The sequence below is a fragment of the Pseudorca crassidens genome, chromosome 1 (assembly GCF_039906515.1).
Source record: "Pseudorca crassidens isolate mPseCra1 chromosome 1, mPseCra1.hap1, whole genome shotgun sequence".
NCBI classification, from domain to species: Eukaryota; Metazoa; Chordata; class Mammalia; order Artiodactyla; family Delphinidae; genus Pseudorca; species Pseudorca crassidens.
Genome location: NC_090296.1, coordinates 123,666,275 through 123,685,126, shown reverse-complemented (window position 1 = coordinate 123,685,126; position 18,852 = coordinate 123,666,275). Strand labels below are relative to the sequence as shown.

The window sequence follows — 18,852 nt, the reverse complement described above, 5'->3', positions numbered from 1 at the left end:
AAAGTTACAAATTAGCACAAAGAATCCTCAAAATATCCTCATACATTTTTTTCCTAAAACATCTGAGAATAAACTGCAATCATCATATCTTTTGCCCTTAAGTACTCCAATGTGTATTTCATATATCCAAAGACACTCCCCTATATAAATATACTACAACTATCAAATCAGGAAATTATCATTGATCCAAATTATTATCTAAATTAGAGTAATTATTTAAATTTCACCAAATGTTCCACTAATCTCTTTGATAATATAAAGTTGACAACAGAGAGAGGGGGAAGATGGCGGAAGAGTAAGACTCGGAGATCACCTTCCTCCCCACAGATACATCAGAAATACATCTACACGTGGAACAACTCCTACAGAACACCTAGTGAACACTGGCAGAAGACCTTAGACCTCCCAAAAGGCAAGAAACTCCCCACATACCTGGGTAGGGCAAAAGAAAAAAGAAAAAAAATAGGGATGGTACCTACACCAGTGGGAGGGAGCCATGAAGGAGGGAAAGTTTCCACACACTAGGAAGCCCCTTCGCGGGCGGATACTCCGGGTGGCAGAGGAGAGCGCAGCGACAGGGGTGCAGAGGGCAAAGCGGAGAGATTCCGCACAAAGGATCGCTGCCGACCGGCACTCACCAGCCTGAGAGGCTTGTCTGCTCACCCGCCGGGACAGGCAGGGGCTGGGAGCTGTGACTTGGGCTTACCCCGCATCGCAGGGAGAGAGGACTGGCGGTGTGAACACAGCCTGAAGGGAGCCGGGAGGGAGTCCGGGGAAAAGTCTGGACCTGCTGAAGAGGCAAGAGACTTTTTCTTCCCTCTTTGTTTCCTGGTGCGCGAGGAGAGGAGATTAAGAGCGCTGCTTAAAGGAGCTCCAGAGATGGGCACGAGCCGCGGCTAACAGTGCGGACCCCAGAGACGGGCAAGAGACGCTAAGGCTGCTGCTGCCGCAACCAAGAAGCCTGTGTGCAAGCACAGGTCACTATCCACACCTCCCCTCCAGGGAGCCTGTGCAGCCCACCACTGCCAGGGTCCCGGAATCCAGGGACAACTTCCCAGGGAGAACGCGCGGCGCGCCTCAGGCTGGTGCAACATCCTGCAGGCCTCTGCCGCCGCAGGCTCGCCCCGCACTCCGTGCCCCTCCCTCCCCCTGGCCTGAGTGAGCCACAGCACCTCAATCAGCTGCTCCTTTAACCCCGTCCTGTCTGAGTGAAGAACAGACGCCCTCCGGGGACCTACATGCAGAGGCGGGGCCAAATCCAAAGCTGAGCCCCGGGAGCTGTGAGAACAAAGAAGAGAAAGGGAAATCTCTCCCAGCAGCCTCAGGAACAGCGGATTAAATCTCCACAATCAACTTGATATATCCTGCATCTGAGGAATACCTAAATAGACAAGGATCATACCAAATTGAGAGGTGGACTTTGCGAGCAAGATTTATTATTTTTTCCCCTTTTCCTCTTTTTGTGAGTGTGTATGTATATGCGTCTGTGTGAGATTTTGTCTGTATAGCTTTGCTGTCACCATTTGTCCTAGGATTCTGTCCTTTGGTTTTTTTTTTTTACTTTTTAAAAAAAATTTTTTCTTAATAATTATTTTTTATTTTAATAACTTTATTTTATTTTATCCTCTTTCTTTCTTTCTTTGTACTTTTTCTCCCTTTTATTCTGAGCCGTGTGGATTAAAGGCTCTTGGTGCTGCAGCCAGGAGTCAGTGCTGTGCCTCTGAGGTGGGAGAGCCAACTTCAGGACACTGGTCCACAGAGACCTCCCAGCTCCACGTAATACCAAACGGCGGAAATCTCCCAGAGATCTCCATCTCAACACCAGCACCCAGCTTCACTCAACGACCAGCAAGCTACAGTGCTGTACACCCTATGCCAAACAACTAGCAAGACAGGAACACAGCCCCATCCATTAGCAGAGAGGCTGCCTAAAATCATAATAAGGCCACAGACACCCCAAAACACACCACCAGACGTGGACCTGCCCACCAGAAAGACAAGATCAAGCCTCATCCACCAGAACACAGGCACTAGTCCCCTCCACCAGGAAGCCTACACAACCCACTGAACCAACCTTAGCCACTGGGGACAGACACCAAAAACAACAGGAACTACGAACCTGCAGCCTGCAAAAAGGAGACCCCAAACACAGTAAGATAAGCAAAATGAGAAGACAGAAAAACACACAGCAGATGAAGGAGCAAGATAAAAACCCACCAGACCTAACAAATGAAGAGGAAATAGGCAGTTTACCGGAAAAAGAATTCAGAGTAATGATAGTAAAGATGATTCAAAATCTTGAAAATACAATAGAGAAAATTCAAGAAACATTTAACAAGGACCTAGAAGAACTAAAGAGGAAACAAGTAACTATGAACAACACAATAAACGAAATTAAAAATACTCTACAAGGGATCAATAGCAGAATAACTGAGGCAGAAGAATGGATAAGTGACCTGTAAGACAAAATAGTGGAAATAACTACTGCAGAGCAGAATAAAGAAAAAAAAATGAAAAGAACTGAGGACAGTCTCAGAGACCTCTGGGACAACGTTAAACACACCAAAATTCGAATTATAGGGGTCCCAGAAGAAGAAGAGAAAAAGAAACGGACTGAGAAAATATTTGAAGAGATTATAGTTGAAAACTTCCCTAATATGGGAAAGGAAATAGTTAATCAAGTCCAGGAAGCACAGAGAGTCCCATACAGGATAAATCCAAGGAGAAACATGCCAAGACACAGATTAATCAAACTGTCAAAAATTAAATACAAAGAAAACATATTAAAAGCAGCAAGGGAAAAATAACACACAAGGGAATCCCCATAAGGTTAACAGCTGAACTTTCAGCAGAAACTCTGCAAGCCAGGAGAGACTGGCAGGACATATTTAAAGTGATGAAGGTGAAAAACCTACAAGCAAGATTACTCCACCCAGCAAGGATCTCATTCAGATTCGATGGAGAAATTAAAAACTTTACAGACAAGCAAAAGCTGAGAGAGTTCAGCACCACCAAACCAGCTTTATAGCAAATGCTAAAGGAACTTCTCTAGGCGAGAAACACAAGAGAAGGAAAAGACCTACAATAACAAACCCAAAACAATTAAGAAAATGGGAATAGGAACATACATATCAATAATTACCTTAAATGTAAATGGATTAAATGCTCCCACCAAAAGACACAGACTGGCTGAATGGATACAAAAACAAGACCCATATATATGCTGTCTACAAGAGACCCACTTCAGACCTAGGGATACATACAGACTGAAAGTGAGGGGATAGAAAAAGATATTCCATGCAAATGGAAACCAGAAGAAAGCTGGAGTAGCAATTCTCATATCAGACAAAATAGACTTCAAAATAAAGACTATTACAAGAGACAAAGAAGGACACTACATAATTATCAAGGGATCGATCCAAGAAGAAGACATAACAATTGTAAAGATTTATGCACCCAACATAGGAGCACCTCAATACATAAGGCAAATACTAACAGCCGTAAAAGTGGAAATCGACAGTAACACAATCATAGAATGGGACTTTAACACCCCACTTTCACCAATAGACAGATCATCCAAAATGAAAATAAATAAGGAAACACAAGCTTTAAATGATACATTAAACAAGATGGACTTCACTGATATTTATAGGACATTCCATCCAAAAACAACAGAATATACATTTTTCTCAAGTGCTCATGGAACATTCTCCAGGATAGATCATATCTTGGGTCACAAATCAAGCCTTGGTAAACTCAAGAAAATTGAAATTGTATCAAGTATCTTTTCCGACCACAATGCTATGAGACTAGATATCAATTACAGGAAAACATCTGTAAAAAATACAAACACATAGAGGCTAAACAATGCACTACTTAATAACGAAGTGATCACTGAAGAAATCAAAGAGGAAATCAAAAAATACCTAGAAACAAGTGACAGTGGAGATACGACAACCCAAAACCTATGGGATGCAGCAAAAGTAGTTCTAAGATGGAAGTCTATAGCAATACAATCCTACCTTAAGAAACAGGAAACACCCCAAATAAACAACCTAACCTTGCACCTAAAGCAATTAGAGAAAGGAGAACAAAAAACCCAAAGTTAGCAGAAGGAAAGAAATCATAAAGATCAGATCAGAAATAAATGAAAAAGAAATGAAGGAAACGATAGCAAAGATTAATAAAACTAAAAGCTGGTTCTTTGAGAAGATAAACAAACTTGATAAACCATTAGCCAGACTCATCAAGTAAAAAACCAAGAAGACTCAAATCAACAGAATTAGAAATGAAAAAGGAGAAGTAACAACTGACACTGCAGAAATACAAAAGATCATGAGAGATTACTACAAGCAACTCTATGCCAATAAAATGGACAACCTGGAAGAAATGGACAAATTCTTAGAAATGCACAACCTGCCAAGACTGAATCAGGAGGAAATAGAAAATATGAACAGACCAATCACAAGCACTGAAATTGAAACTGTGATTAAAAATCTTCCAACAAACAAAAGCCCAGGACCAGATGTCTTCACAGGCGAATTCTATCAAATATTTAGAGAAGAGCTAACATCTATCCTTCTCAAACTCTTCCAAAATATAGCAGAGGGAGGAACACTCCCAAACTCATTCTAGGAGGCCACCATCACCCTGATACCAAAACCAGACAAGGATGTCACAAAGAAAGAAAACTACAGGCCAATATCACTGATGAACATAGATTCAAAAATCCTCAACAAAATATTAGCAAACAGAATCCAACAGCACATTAAAAGGATCATACACCATGATCAAGTGGGGTTTATTCCAGGAATGCAAGGATTCTTCAGTATACGCATATCAATCAACGTGATACACCCTATTAACAAACTGAAGGAGAAAAACCATATGATCATCTCAATAGATGCAGAGAAAGCTTTCGACAAAATTCAACACCCATTTATGATAAAAACCCTGCAGAAAGTAGGCATAGAGGGAACTTTCCTCAACATAATAAAAGCCATATATGACAAACCCACAGCCAACATCGTCCTCAATGGTGAAAAACTGAAAGTACTTCCACTAAGATCAGGAAAAAGACAAGGTTGCCCACTCTCACCACTCCTATTCAACATAGTTTTGGAAGTTTTAGCCACATCAATCAGAGAAGAAAAGGAAATAAAGGGAATCCAAATCGGAAAAGAAGTAGTAAAGCTGTCACTATTTGCAGATGACATGATACTATACATAGAGAATCCTAAAGATGCTACCAGAAAACTAGTAGAGCTAATCAATGTATTTGGTAAAGTAGCAGGATACAAAATTAATGCACAGAAATCTCTGGCATTGTTATACACTAATGATGAAAAATCTCAAAGTGAAATTAAGAAAACACTCCCATTTACCATTGCAACAAAAAGAATAAAATATCTAGGAATAAACCTACCTAAGGAGACAAAAGAGCTGTATGCAGAAAATTATAAGACACTGATGAAAGAAATTAAAGATGATACAAATAGATGGAGAGATATACCATGTTCTTGGATTGGAAGAATCAACATTGTGAAAATGACTCTACTACCCAAAGCAATCTACAGATTCCATGCAATCGCTATCAAACTACCACTAGCATTTTTCACAGAAATAGAACAAAAAATTTCACAATTTGTATGGAAACACAAAAGACCCTGAATAGCCAAAGCAATCTTCAGAATGAAAAATGGAGCTGGAGGAATCAGGCTCCCTGACTTCAGACTATACTACAAAGTTACAATAATCAAGACAGTATGGTACTGGCACAAAAACAGAAATATAGATCAATGGAACAGGATAGAAAGCCCAGAGATAAACCCACACACATATGGTCACCTTGTCTTTGATAAAGGAGGCTGGAATGTACAGTGGAGAAAGGACAGACTCTTTAATAAGTGGTGCTGAGAAAACTGGACAGATACATGTAAAAGTATGAGATTAGAACACTCCCTAACACCATACACAAAAATAAGCTCAAAAATGGATTAAAGACTTAAATGTAAGGCCAGAAACTATCAAATTCTTAGAGGAAAACACAGCCAGAACACTTTATGACATAAACCACAGCAAGATCCTTTTTGACCCACGTCCTAGAGAAATGGAAATAAAAACAAAAATAAACAAATGGGACCTAATGAAACTTAAAAGCTTTTGCACAGCAAAGGAAACCATAAACAAGACCAAAAGACAACCCTCAGAATGGGAGAAAATATTTGCAAATGAAGCAACTGACAAAGGATTAATCTCCAAAATTTATAAGAGCTTATGCAGCTTAATAACAAAAAAACAAACAACCCAATCCAAAAATGGGCAGAGACCTAAACAGACATTTCTCCAAAGAAGATATACAGATTGCCAACAAACACATGAAAGAATGCTCCACGTCATTAATCACTAGAGAAATGCAAATCAAAACTACAATGAGATATCATCTCACATGGGTCAGAATGGCCATCATCAAAAAATCTAGAAACAATAAATGGTAGAGAGGGTGTGGAGGAAAGGGAACACTCTTGCACTGCTGGTGGGAATGTGAATTGGTACAGCCACTATGGAGAACAGTATGGAGGTTCCTTAAAAAACTACAAATAGAACTACCATATGACCCAGCAATCCCACTACTGGGCATATACCCTGAGAAAACCATAATTCAAAAACAGTCATGTACCAAAATGTTCATTGCAGCTCTATTTACAATAGCCAGGACATGGAAGCAACCTAAGTGTCCATCATCGGATGAATGGATAAAGAAGATGTGGCACATATATACAATGGAGTATTACTCAGCCATAAAAAGAAATGAAATTGAGTTATTTTTAGTGAGGTGGATGCACCTAGAGTCTGTCATACAGAGTGAAGTAAGTCAGAAAGAGAAAGACAAATACCGTATGCTAACACATATACATGGAATCTAAGAAGAAAAAATTGTCGTGAAGAACCTAGGGGTAAGACGGGAATAAAGACACAGACCTACTAGAGAATGGACTGGAGGATATGGGGAGGGCAAAGGGTAAGCTGTGACAAAGTGAGAGAGTGGCATGGACATATACACTACCAAACGTAAAACAGATAGCTAGTGGGAAGCAGCCACATAGCACAGGGAGATCAGCTCGTGCTTTGTGACCACCTAGAGGGGTGGGATAGGCAGGGTGGGAGGGAGGGAGATGCAAGAGGGAAGAGATATGAGAATATATGTATATGTATAACTGATTCACTTTGTTATAAAGCAGAAACTAACACACCATTTTAAAGCAATTATACTCCAATAAAGATGTAAAAAATAAATAAATAAAGGTGACAACAGATATAAGCTCAATTATTCCAGAAGCTCTACAAACTCCAAGCATGATAAATATAAATACAAAGAAAACCATGCCTAAACCAACCACAGAAAAACTGATGATAGCCTGAAACATAGAGAAAAACTTAAAAGTATACAGAGGAGGGAAAAACAGCTCACCTTTAAAGAAGCAATGATACCGTAAGACTGACAGCTTTGAATTGTCCAGGAAGTGATAAAAGTAATAATTTATAATAAATAAATGAATAACTTATTACTACCTATTCAGTACAATAGTAGGGTCAAAACCTTGACTGAAGAGAGTTCAAGAGAATGTTGAGTGAGAAAATGGAGACAGTAAGTATAAGTAACTTTTTTTGAGTTTTGTAATACAGGCGAAAAGAGAAAGAAGAAAGGAAAAATGAACAGAGAAGTTTTTAAGATGGATGATAGTATGGTTTTATGCTGATGGGAATGATCCATAGGAAGTGAAATTGCATATGTAGGGAAACAGGGAATAACCAAAGAAGCTAAAGCTGCAAGTGACAGGAACTGAGTTTCAGTGTACACGAATGAACCACCCAGCTCAAACTATTAGGCAAACAAAGACTGCTCTCTTCCCCTCTAATACTCTGTGCTATGAAGTTAACCCAAATTTCCCTCTCCAAAACTTGACTATTTATATTTTTAAAATAAATACCTGCCTCCACATTCCTTCACTCCTCTGACCTTACCCTGGATATCCACATGGCATCTACTTACCTGACTCATAAGCTTTCACTGAGACTCATTAGTCCGTGACCAATGTCCCAGCTCCATTCTGTGCAAAATACTTGAATGATCTCTTTTCTATTCCCATACTTTCCAATCAGTGTAACATCATAAAATCTCCTTTTGCTTAAAGACATCTCCCAATGATTATATAACTTAGGTTGGCATCTATCATTTAGGTTACCTAAGCATTGTTTTAACCAAAATGTATCACTATTCCTTTCAGGCCAGATGAATACATTTAAATAGGTGGTCTACTTTTCATCTCTTTTTCAGATAATTCTCTTATGCAATCACAGAAAATTATATAGGTAGATATACATATATATATATATATATATATATATATATATATATATATATATATCAGATCATAAAATCCACTATTCTTTACTTTATAACTCAAGAGTCTTCATAAAGTAATGAGTTTCTCGGAACTAAAATGACCACAAGAGAGCAACAATGTAGTACTGCTAGACCAGAAAATTGGAAACCTAATATTGTCTTCTTCTATAAACATTTCAGTTCTACCACAAATTTTGTAGTTAGTTCTTTTATACTTAGTACACATACACATATTCAAAGAAAAAGCCACCAGCTCAACACTGTCTTCATTCTTAATTCCAATACTTCATAAGGAAAAACATTATAACACTCACCTTACAACACATGACTGAAAACCATTTTTCAGTTTAAAGCACAAGTGCCTTCTGCAGTATATGCTGAATGGACTCTTTTCAGTAAAAACTCATATATTATAATCAATTTTAATAATCCTATTCTTATAAAAATGTCAGTAGTAACTTAATGCAATTTTAAACATTTTAATTAAAGCATCAGGGTTTAAAATGCAATAAATGAGTCTGAGATACTTCAAAACATTATAGATGTCTATTTCAAACAGTATTTTCACACAGGTTCTTTTCTTCCAAGAGACTTAAACAAAATATATGTATTTTCATCCAAAGTCACAGTGTGCCACCTAGTGCCATAGGGAGATTTTACAGAGGCTTGTTCAAAAACTAAATGTTTCACCCAATCCAAAAATGGGCAGAGGACCTAAACAGACATTTCTCCAAAGAAGATATACAGATTGCCAACAAACACATGAAACGATGCTCAACATCATTAATCATTAGAGAAATGCAAATCAAAACTACAATGAGATATCTCACACCAGTCAGAATGGCCATCATCAAAAAATCTAGAAACAATAAATGCTGGAGAGGGTGTGGAGAAAAGGGAACACTCTTGCACTGCTGGTGGGAATGTGAATTGGTTCAGCCACTATGGAGAACAGTATGGAGGTTCCTTAAAAAACTACAAATAGAACTACCATACGACCCAGCAATCCCACTACTGGGCATATACCCTGAGAAAACCATAATTCAAAAACAGTCATGTACCAAAATGTTCATTGCAGCTCTATTTACAATAGCCAGGACATGGAAGCAACCTAAGTGTCCATCATCGGATGAATGGATAAAGAAGATGTGGCACATATATACAATGGAATATTACTCAGCCATAAAAAGGAACGAAACTGAGTTATTCGTAGTGAGGTGGATGGACCTAGAGACTGTCATACAGAGTGAAGTAAGTCAGAAAGAGAAAAACATATACCGTATGCTAACACATATATATGGAATCTAAAAAAAAAAAAAAAGGAACAGAAAATGGTCAGAAGAACCTAGGGGCAAGATGGGACAAAAGATGCAGACCTACTAGAGAATGGACTTGAGGATACGGGGAGGGGGAAGGGTAAGCTGGGACAAAGTGAGAGAGTGGCATGGACATATATACACTGCCAAACGTAAAATAGATAGTTAGTGGGAAGCAGCCGCATAGCACAGAGAGATCAGCTCAGTGCTTTGTGACCACCTAGAGGGGTGGGATAAGGAGGGTGGGAGGGAGGGAGATGCAAGAGGGAAGAGATATGGTGACATATGTATATGTATAACTGATTCACTCTGTTATAAAACAGAAACTGACACACCATTGTAAAGCAATTATACTCTAATGAAGATGTTAAAAAAAAACTAAATGTTTCAATAAAAAGCATACACATCAGCCTTAAAGTTTTTATGTTTGACTCTTCACTATATAATCTAAGAAAGTAAGTGCTCAGAATGTTTACCAAGAAACATATATACCTCTTAGCAAGGCTCATCAAACAAAAGAAAAAAGAAGGCAAAAATAACCAATATCAAGAAAAAAAAAAGGAACATCACTACAGATTCTAGAATCTCCAGAAGTCAAAAACATAAAAGGATGCTATAAATAGTATCAATAAATTTGAAAATGTTGATGAAATGCACAAAATCCTTGAAAAACACAACCAAACTTGGCATAAAAGGAAACGGGAAAATCTGAGTATTTATTAAAGAAATTTTTAGATTTTAAATACTAAAGAAATATTTACTGAAGAAGTTCCAGAAAAGATAATCCAGGCTCAGATAGGTTTCACTGGTGAATTCTCTTAATCACTGAAGGAAAAATTGCACTAAATTCTTCCAGAGAATAAAAAAGAAGGATCAAATCTCAACTCATAGAGTCCCACGTGACACATTTAGGATATGAGAACCTAAGAGGACAAGAGAAGTAAATTACCCGTTCAAATTCTTTCAAAAGTAACAATGTGAAAATTACATATACATACGCACACACTCACACTTGCAAACTGAATCCAGGTAAAACATCACAATCAAGTTGATTTTATTTCAGGAAGCAAGGCTGATTTAACATTTTAAAATCAATGAATGTCATTTGCCATATTAACAAAATAAAGGAGAAAAGTTTGATGCTCACTTCAGCAGATGAAAAAAGCATGTGATAAAAGTGACAATCATCCATGATAAAAATTCTTCACAAACTATAACAAACAGCGTATTTAATGATAAAACCTTGAAAGAGACAAGGATGCCTACCATCACCACTTCCATGAATCACTGTACTGAAGTTCCTAGCCCATGTAATAAGGTGAGAAAAAGAATGAGAGGGAAAATATAAGGTGAACCTGGAACAGCTTGTTACACTAGAAAGTATAGAAGGACTCAGAGAATAATAGGAGCATATGAAAAGACACAAGAGCCAGTTTGAAGGAGTTTCCACCAGCTAAATCAGGGACAATCTGAGCATCAAAATAAATGGTAGTAATAGATTATAACAGTAAATAAATAAAAAATCCAGAAGGCCTGAAAGACAGGCACACAGATAATTGGGAAGAAAGCAAATATTTATTATCATCAGTGGATGCTAAAACTAATGGGTAGACAGTTTGATGAGTTGCAGGGTATTTACATAGCATCGAAGTATCTCTTGACAAATTAATTTCAAAAGAGAAAGCAAACTTTAAATAGAAGAACCTGACAATACCCTATATTAACCAAGTGATCAGAGTCAACATGATCAATATAGGACAAACTGACATCATATGCTTCATGATGTGATATACTGACAAGGACACATCATCATTCATGTGCTATTCTGCCAAAAATACAAAATCTGACTCTAATAATAAGGAAACATGACCAGAATCGAGTGACGTTCTTCAAAATAACTGTCCTGTACTCTTCGAAAATGGCAAAGTCAAAAGAGGCAAAGAAAGTCTCAGGAATTATTCCAGGTTAAAGGAGACCAAAGAGACATGATAACTAAATGGATCAAGAAAAAAAATAGCTACAAGAGATATTACTGAGATAATGACAAACTTTGACTACATTGTGGCTTATATAATAGTATTATATGAATGTTAAATTTCTAGATTTTGATAATTGAATTGTGGTCATGTAAGAGAATGTCCTTGCTCTTAGGAAACATACACTGAATATCTAGGGATAAAGGAGTATGCTAGCTTCAAATTGAGGCAGGAGATAGGTGGGCCCCAGGCTGAGCAGCTGGAAGCTGTCCCCTGTGGACAGATACTCCAAGAGAAAGATAATGGCAGGAGCAAGGAGGAGCTGAGTTTTGCTTGGATGAAAGATAAAGAGACCACATATTTCTCATTTTTAAGGACTAGGAGACCTCTCCAACTACACGTGTGCAGAAAGGCTCCTCTGGGGTCAAAAGGGGAGGGGGCGCCACCCCATAAGAGGTGGTGTCAACCTCCCCAGAGGCCTCTACACTGGAATCCATCTTGGCAAAAAGATGCACACACATTTCAGGGTGGGCCCTAGGACAGGTCCCCTGTGGGAAAGAAATGAGATAATTGGCCAAAGGTAAACAAAGACCAGGAAGAAGTGCCCTATGTAAGTGATTTGAATCACCTCTCTGGTGCACTCCTCCTCATTAGGGAGGACACCCACACCCTTTCTCTTCAGGTGTGTATCTCTGTCTTGCTTCTGTCTTAAATAAACTGTTTCTCTGTGCTCTCCCACTTGTGCTGTGTCTCTAGTAATAAACTTTGTTCCTGTTTTTACAGTTTTTGCCTCCTTGAGAAATTTATTTTTCAGTGAGGGGCAAGAGCCAGGGCAACTTTGCTTCTAGCCTCTAGCCCCTGGTGGTCAAGTGGTTAGGATTCCTGGTTTTCACCCAGGCTACCCAGGTTCACTTTCTGAGCAGGGAACTAGGATCTCTCTTCAGGACCACTCACACTGTCTCCTTGAGATCAAAATATTTTCAAATGGTTCATGGAAGAGTAATATATTTATGCACATAACATGCATATACTATATGCATGTTTGTGCAAATATATGTGTGTGCAAATACGTGTACATGTCTATAGGTACATATGTATATGTGTTTGTATGTTTACATGATCTTTTTTTTCTGGCTGTGCCGCATAGCATGTGGGATCCTACTTCCCCAACCAGGGATCGAACCTAGGGCCCCTGCAGTGGAAGTGCAGAGTCCTAACCACTGGACCACCAGGGAACTCCCTATGTGTAATTTTAGATACACATATTGTGTATATATACATTTATACACATCTGTATGTTTTATATACACACACATACATATAGAAAAAGAGAAAGAGAATATGAGAAAAGAGACAAAATTAGCAATTGGTAAAGTTAGTTAAAGAGTATATGAGAATTCCTTGTACTCCTCTTGCAACCTTTCTTAAATTTGAAATTATAGCAAAATAAAAGGTGCTAAAAATAATGATAATAAAGGATGATATTTTCATGAACTTCAGGTAAAGAAAAAAGTCTTAATCGAGACACAAAAAGCACTAATCATAAAGGAAAAAACTAATAAACTGAACTTCACTGAAATTAAGAACAGCTTCTACTAAAAAGACATCATTAAAAGAATGAAAAAGCAAGCCACAAAGAAGATATATGCATAAAAGAAACAAAGGTATTGTACCCAGGATAGATAGAGAACTCCTTAAATCAATTAGAAAAAGAAAGACAACCCAACAGGAAAATAGGCACTTCACAAAAGATACAAAAATAACCAATTACCATACAAAAAGCTACTCAAAAGCAGGCACCGGAAATACTAAATTTTTTTTTTTAAATAAATGACTATACTGTATGGTGGTGAGGAGTTGGGGCAACTGCTTACACTGCTGACAGGAAGCTAAACTGGTACAACCACTTTGGAAATCTGGCATTATCTACCAAAGCACAAACCAGCCTCTGTTTATCTCTCTAGCCTCATCTTCCATTACTCTTTTCTTTTCTTTTCTTTTCTTTTTGATAAATTGAGTCTCAGAAATTTTATTTTATTTATTAATTTTTTTAATTTTATTTTTGGCTGCATCAGGTCTTTGTTGCTGCACATGGGCTTTCTCTAGTTGTGGCAAGTGGGGGCTGCTCTTTGTTGAGGTGCACAGGCTTCTCATTGACTTGTTGCACAGCATGGACTCTAGATGTGTGGGCTTCAGTAGTTGCAGCACACGGTGCTCAGCAGTTGTGGCACATGGGCCCTAGGGCACATGGACTTCAGTAGTTGTGGAGCACGGGCTCAGCAGCTGTGGCTCACAGGCTCTAGAGAGCAGGCTCAGTAGTTGTGGTGGATTCTTAACCACTGTGCCACCAGGGAAGTCCCTCCATTACTCTTCTTGTCTGTCATGCTCCAACCCCACTGACTTCTATTCAGTTCCCTACAGCCACCAAGCTCCCTCCTAATTCAAGGCATTTATATAGAATTCTCTCTGCTATTTAGAATGTTCTGCCACTCTACAATGTACATTTATTGGCTTCCTCCCCAGCATTCACTCCCTACATCTTTCCTAATAGTTCAATTTTGTTGGGGTCTCACGTGGTTCTAGAGAAGTAGACTTCATCCCTAACTCCAGGCAACCCATGACCTTGCCTAAGCCAATCAGCATATTCCACTCCTCCAGGCATAACAAGTGATTCTGGTGTAAGCATGTAACGTAAGGTGATCAATACACAGTGGACTTCAGATCTTCTCCTGAAATATTGGAGAAAAGACTCATTTTCCTACTGGCCATACATGAGGGAATACAAAGTTCTGAAAACTATCACTAACCAACTGGAGACCTTAAAGGGAGCAAACCTTAAGATTATGGCAACAAAACAGAAGGCAGAACCAAGGGAAGAAAAGCAATCAAATCCTTGGTGAAACTGTTGAGCTAATAGATCAAGTCTTATCTCTACTTGCTACTGAAAGCATCCTAACTAAGACAGTGTTCCTCTTAGTCCAGCCAAGGCCTAATGATCTTTCAAGCCCCGACTTAATGGTACTTTCTCAGAATGAGGTATCTTCAACTCCCAGACTTGGCCAGGACCCCTTTTATATACTCGAATCAACTTGTACACCTTTGTAGCACATCTCACAATTAAATTTTAAATTATATAATTATGTGTTTACCATCTATGCTCCCCATTAGACCGTAAGCTTCTGGAGGACTGGATTTTGTTCATCACTCTAGCTAGTGTGTGCTAGCACAGTGCCCAGCACATAAATACATCATGAATGATGAATAATTGGAATGATAAAGAAATCGTCAAGATAGCTAGTGGGAAGCAGCCGCATAGCACAGGGAGATCAGCTCGGTGCTTTGTGACCACCTAGAGGAGTGGGATAGGGAGGGTGGGAGGGAGGGAGACACAAGAGGGAAGAAATATGGGGACATGTGTATGTATAACTGATTCACTTTGTTATAAAGCAGAAACTAACACACCACTGTAAAGCAATTATACTCCAATAAAGATGTTTAAAAAAAAAAGAAATCATCAATAAATAATTGACAAAATAAATATATCATGAATAAATGAACATCATTGGGAAATAAGGTGCTCAACATAAATCCACAAGTAAAGTTCTGCCCTGCTAAGCACAAATTCTTTTTGATTTTACCATTTTGGATGAAAATCTCTGAATCACTGCTCCCTGACTTCTGAAACAGAGACTACTGAAGCAACTTCCTCTTTTCTTGAAACTTTCAGGCTATCACTACAAACACCAACTTTTGTATGATATTGTAATATATAGCCTTCAGGAGCTATAGAAGGGCAGTGGATGACTGTCTTAAAATAAATGGGCCCAGGCCAAAGTGTTTTTAGACTTTTTGGGCTCTTTACTTCCTAATGATTTTGCAGAAAACAAAAACTTAATTCTTAATTATTTTGTCTTCTTCCCTATCAAGCTATCAGCTGTCAATTCTTATCTGTTAGAATTCTGGGAAATGTACTACTATGTTTCTGAATAAGAAACGCAAGAATTTTACAAGTACAGTGAATATATTTTCTGTATGTGAATTATCTGTTATGGATGATCACAGGCATATTTCATTTACTTTCAGGGTTTTGGCCACATTCTTCAGAGTCACAATAAGCAGTGCTTTACTATACCTTTCCCATTAAGCAGTTTAAAAACAACAGAGATCAAAAGGAAATACTATGCAGCTGTAATAAGGAATGAAGATCTCTAATGATCTAGGATATATTGCTAAGTGGGGGAAAAAAGTATTAGAATACGGTATCTTTGGATTTGAGAAAGAGAATGATAAATATATATAAATTATATACATACTTATATATTTTTCTTCTTTTTGAAAATATAAGCAATAAAGGATAAACCAAAAACTAGTCAAAATGATTACCCACAAGACCCATTAGGATAGCTACTACCAAAAAAAAATAATAACAAGGATGTGAACAAACTGGAACCCTTGCTCACTACTGGTTGGAATGTAAAATGGTATAGCTGCTGTGGAAAACAGTATGGAGGTTCCTCAAAAAATCTGATATGATCCAGGAATTCTACTTTGGGTATATAGCAAAAAGAATTAAAACTAGGGTCTCAAAGAAATATTTATACATCCATGTTCACAGCAGCATTTTCACAATAGTTAAAATGTGGGAGCAACCCTGTCCGTAGACAAATGAATGGATAAGCAGAATGTAGTATATACATACAATGGAATATTATTCAGTCTTAAAAAGTAAATTCTGACATATGCTACTACCTTAGGATAGTATACTAAGTGAAATAAACTAGTCACAAAAAGACAAATACTGTATGATTCCACTTATATGAGGTACCTAGAGTAGTCATAATCATAGAGAGAGAAAGTAAAATGGTGGCTGCCAGGGGCTGGGGGAGGAAAGAAATAGGGAGTTATTGTTTAATTGGTATAGAGTTTCAGTTTTGCAAGATGAAAAGAGTTCTGAAGATGGACAGTGGTGATGGTTGCACAACTATATTAATGTACTTAATACCACTGAACTGAACACTTAAAAATGGTCAAGGGGCTTCCCTGGTGGCACAGTGGTTAAGGATCTGCCTGCCAATGCAGGGGACACGGGTTCGAGCCCTGGGCCAGGAAGATCCTACATGCCGCAGAGCAACTAAGCCCATGCACCACAACTACTGAGCCTGTGCTCTAGAGCCTGCAAGCCACAACTACTGAAGCCCACATGCCACAACTACTGAAGCCCACGTGCCTAGAGTCCGTGCTCCACAACAAGAGAAGCCTGCGCACCACAACGCGGAGTAGCCCCCGCTCGCCGCAACTAGAGAAAGCCCACGAGCAGCAACGAAGACCCAATGCAGCCAAAATAAATAAATAAATTTTTTAAAATGGGTGAGATGGTAAATTTTCTGCATTTTACCACAATTTAAAACATGGAAAAGAAAAGATTGCCCACGAAGGGAAGAAGAGGAAGAAGAAAAGTCATACTTCTCTAAATGAATACTGTTTAATAGGAACTGTGAACCATGTAAACATTGCATATAATATTAAAACAAAGTAAAAAGAAAAAGAAAAATCAAAAAGAGGTTGAAAACAGTGGAATAATTTTTTCAGCATACTGAGAGAAAAATTAGTCAATCTAGACTTCTATACTCAGCAGACCATCTTTCAAAATTAGGGCAGGAAAAAAAGATACCTTAGACAAACAAAAACAGAGCTCATTAGGACTTAAAAGGCCCTCACTATAAGAATTTCTCAGAATATTAAAGGCAGCAAGAAAACAATCCCAAATGACAGATTTAAAAAATTTAAAACTCAGCTTTTTTTATGTCTTTAAGATATAAAAGAAACTGGAGTGTGGAATGGGGCAGGATGAGATAGGAAAGGAGAATATAGGTAGAAACAGTCCTGCCTTTATACCCAAAAGAGGAGGCTCCTGCCCTGAGCCCTACACTTTAGGAGATTACACCTATCAAAATACCAAAACATCAAAAATATCAAAACCCAAAGATAATAAGTAACTAATTGAGGGTACAGGAATTAATAGAGAGAGATTCACAAACTGAACTGAGACCTCCCCATCCTAAGAGAAGACAATGAAGAGAAGGAAGGAGGCAAAGCACAGCCTCTGTGCTGAGAAACCAAGGTAAAAACATCTAATTTTACTTAAGAATGGCCACCCCCAATCTCCCAAGGAATGTGTCTAGGCAGCCTGGATTCCCCCAGAAACTGCTTTCCCTCCTCCTCCTGGGTTTGAGTGGGATAGTTTAAGAAGATACTTAGAACTGCCTTAAATCTTGAGTTAGAAAAGTAGAATATGGGGAAGGAGAACCCATCTGCCCAGACTCTCTGGGGACTTTCACCACATCAGTCCCCATCTAAGATACGGAGACCACCCTGGCCCAACTTCCACCCTGCCAACCCCAGGGAGTATATTGCTCCTTTAAGAGCTGGCTGGGCCCTGGGTAGGAAAGTAAGTCAGGCTGCTGACATAACCTGATTTATAACTTTTTAAGATTAAGACATATTGTTAAAAAAAAAAGCTGACTTCCATTTCTATTCTTGCCCTAGGTTGTACAAATGTTAGGAGTGAGAGTCTATGGCTCTCAAGTTGAACAGTACATTCACAGTCAGTTACTTTATTGTTGTGCTTTATAACAAATGTGTTCCATAGAGTGTCTTGAAGGTAACAAATATTACATCAAAAAAGAGAATGAATTAAAAATAGAAGGAAGGAAGGGAGGTAGAAGGAGGCTAAAAAAACTAAGGTTAATGCTTAAGGTAGCTTGATCACTTACCATCATTTTTCAATCCCCTTCTATGCCAAGAAGTTCATTTACCACACAAACCCATGGGGTGTGACTCCTATAATAAAAAATATATAGTACATACTCTTAGTCATAACATTGTCATAAAATCATATTTATTCATAAAAGATAAAAATCTCATCCCCGCAAGTTTCTCATTACATTAAACAACAAAAACATCACCCCTTTATATTCCGTTTAGATATACTATAGCATGTTTCAAACACTCTATGCTGAATAATACCTCAATATCTCCAAAAGAAATTAAATGGAAGAGAAAGAGTATTAATTACATAAATAGCCTATGACATTCCAATCCAAAGGCTTCAAGCTTTTTTTTTTACTAAACACACACACACACTTTATATCAT

General features: G+C 38.2%; 1 protein-coding gene and 1 non-coding gene across 7 annotated transcripts in view; both read right to left on the bottom strand.

Moving 5' to 3' along the window:
* Positions 1–18,852, bottom strand: part of SCAPER (S-phase cyclin A associated protein in the ER) — a 492,749-nt gene that overhangs the window by 440,155 nt on the left and 33,742 nt on the right. For all 6 annotated transcript variants that reach the window (XM_067754830.1, XM_067754870.1, XM_067754881.1 and 3 more), the window contains exon 2: positions 18,473–18,539. In XM_067754830.1, coding sequence (XP_067610931.1) covers positions 18,473–18,478 — 6 coding nt within the window. In that variant the 5' untranslated portion in view covers positions 18,479–18,539. The remainder of the gene's footprint in view (positions 1–18,472; positions 18,540–18,852) is intronic.
* Positions 12,862–12,934, bottom strand: TRNAG-UCC (transfer RNA glycine (anticodon UCC)). Its single transcript has one exon. It is a non-coding gene; the product is annotated as a tRNA-Gly (tRNA).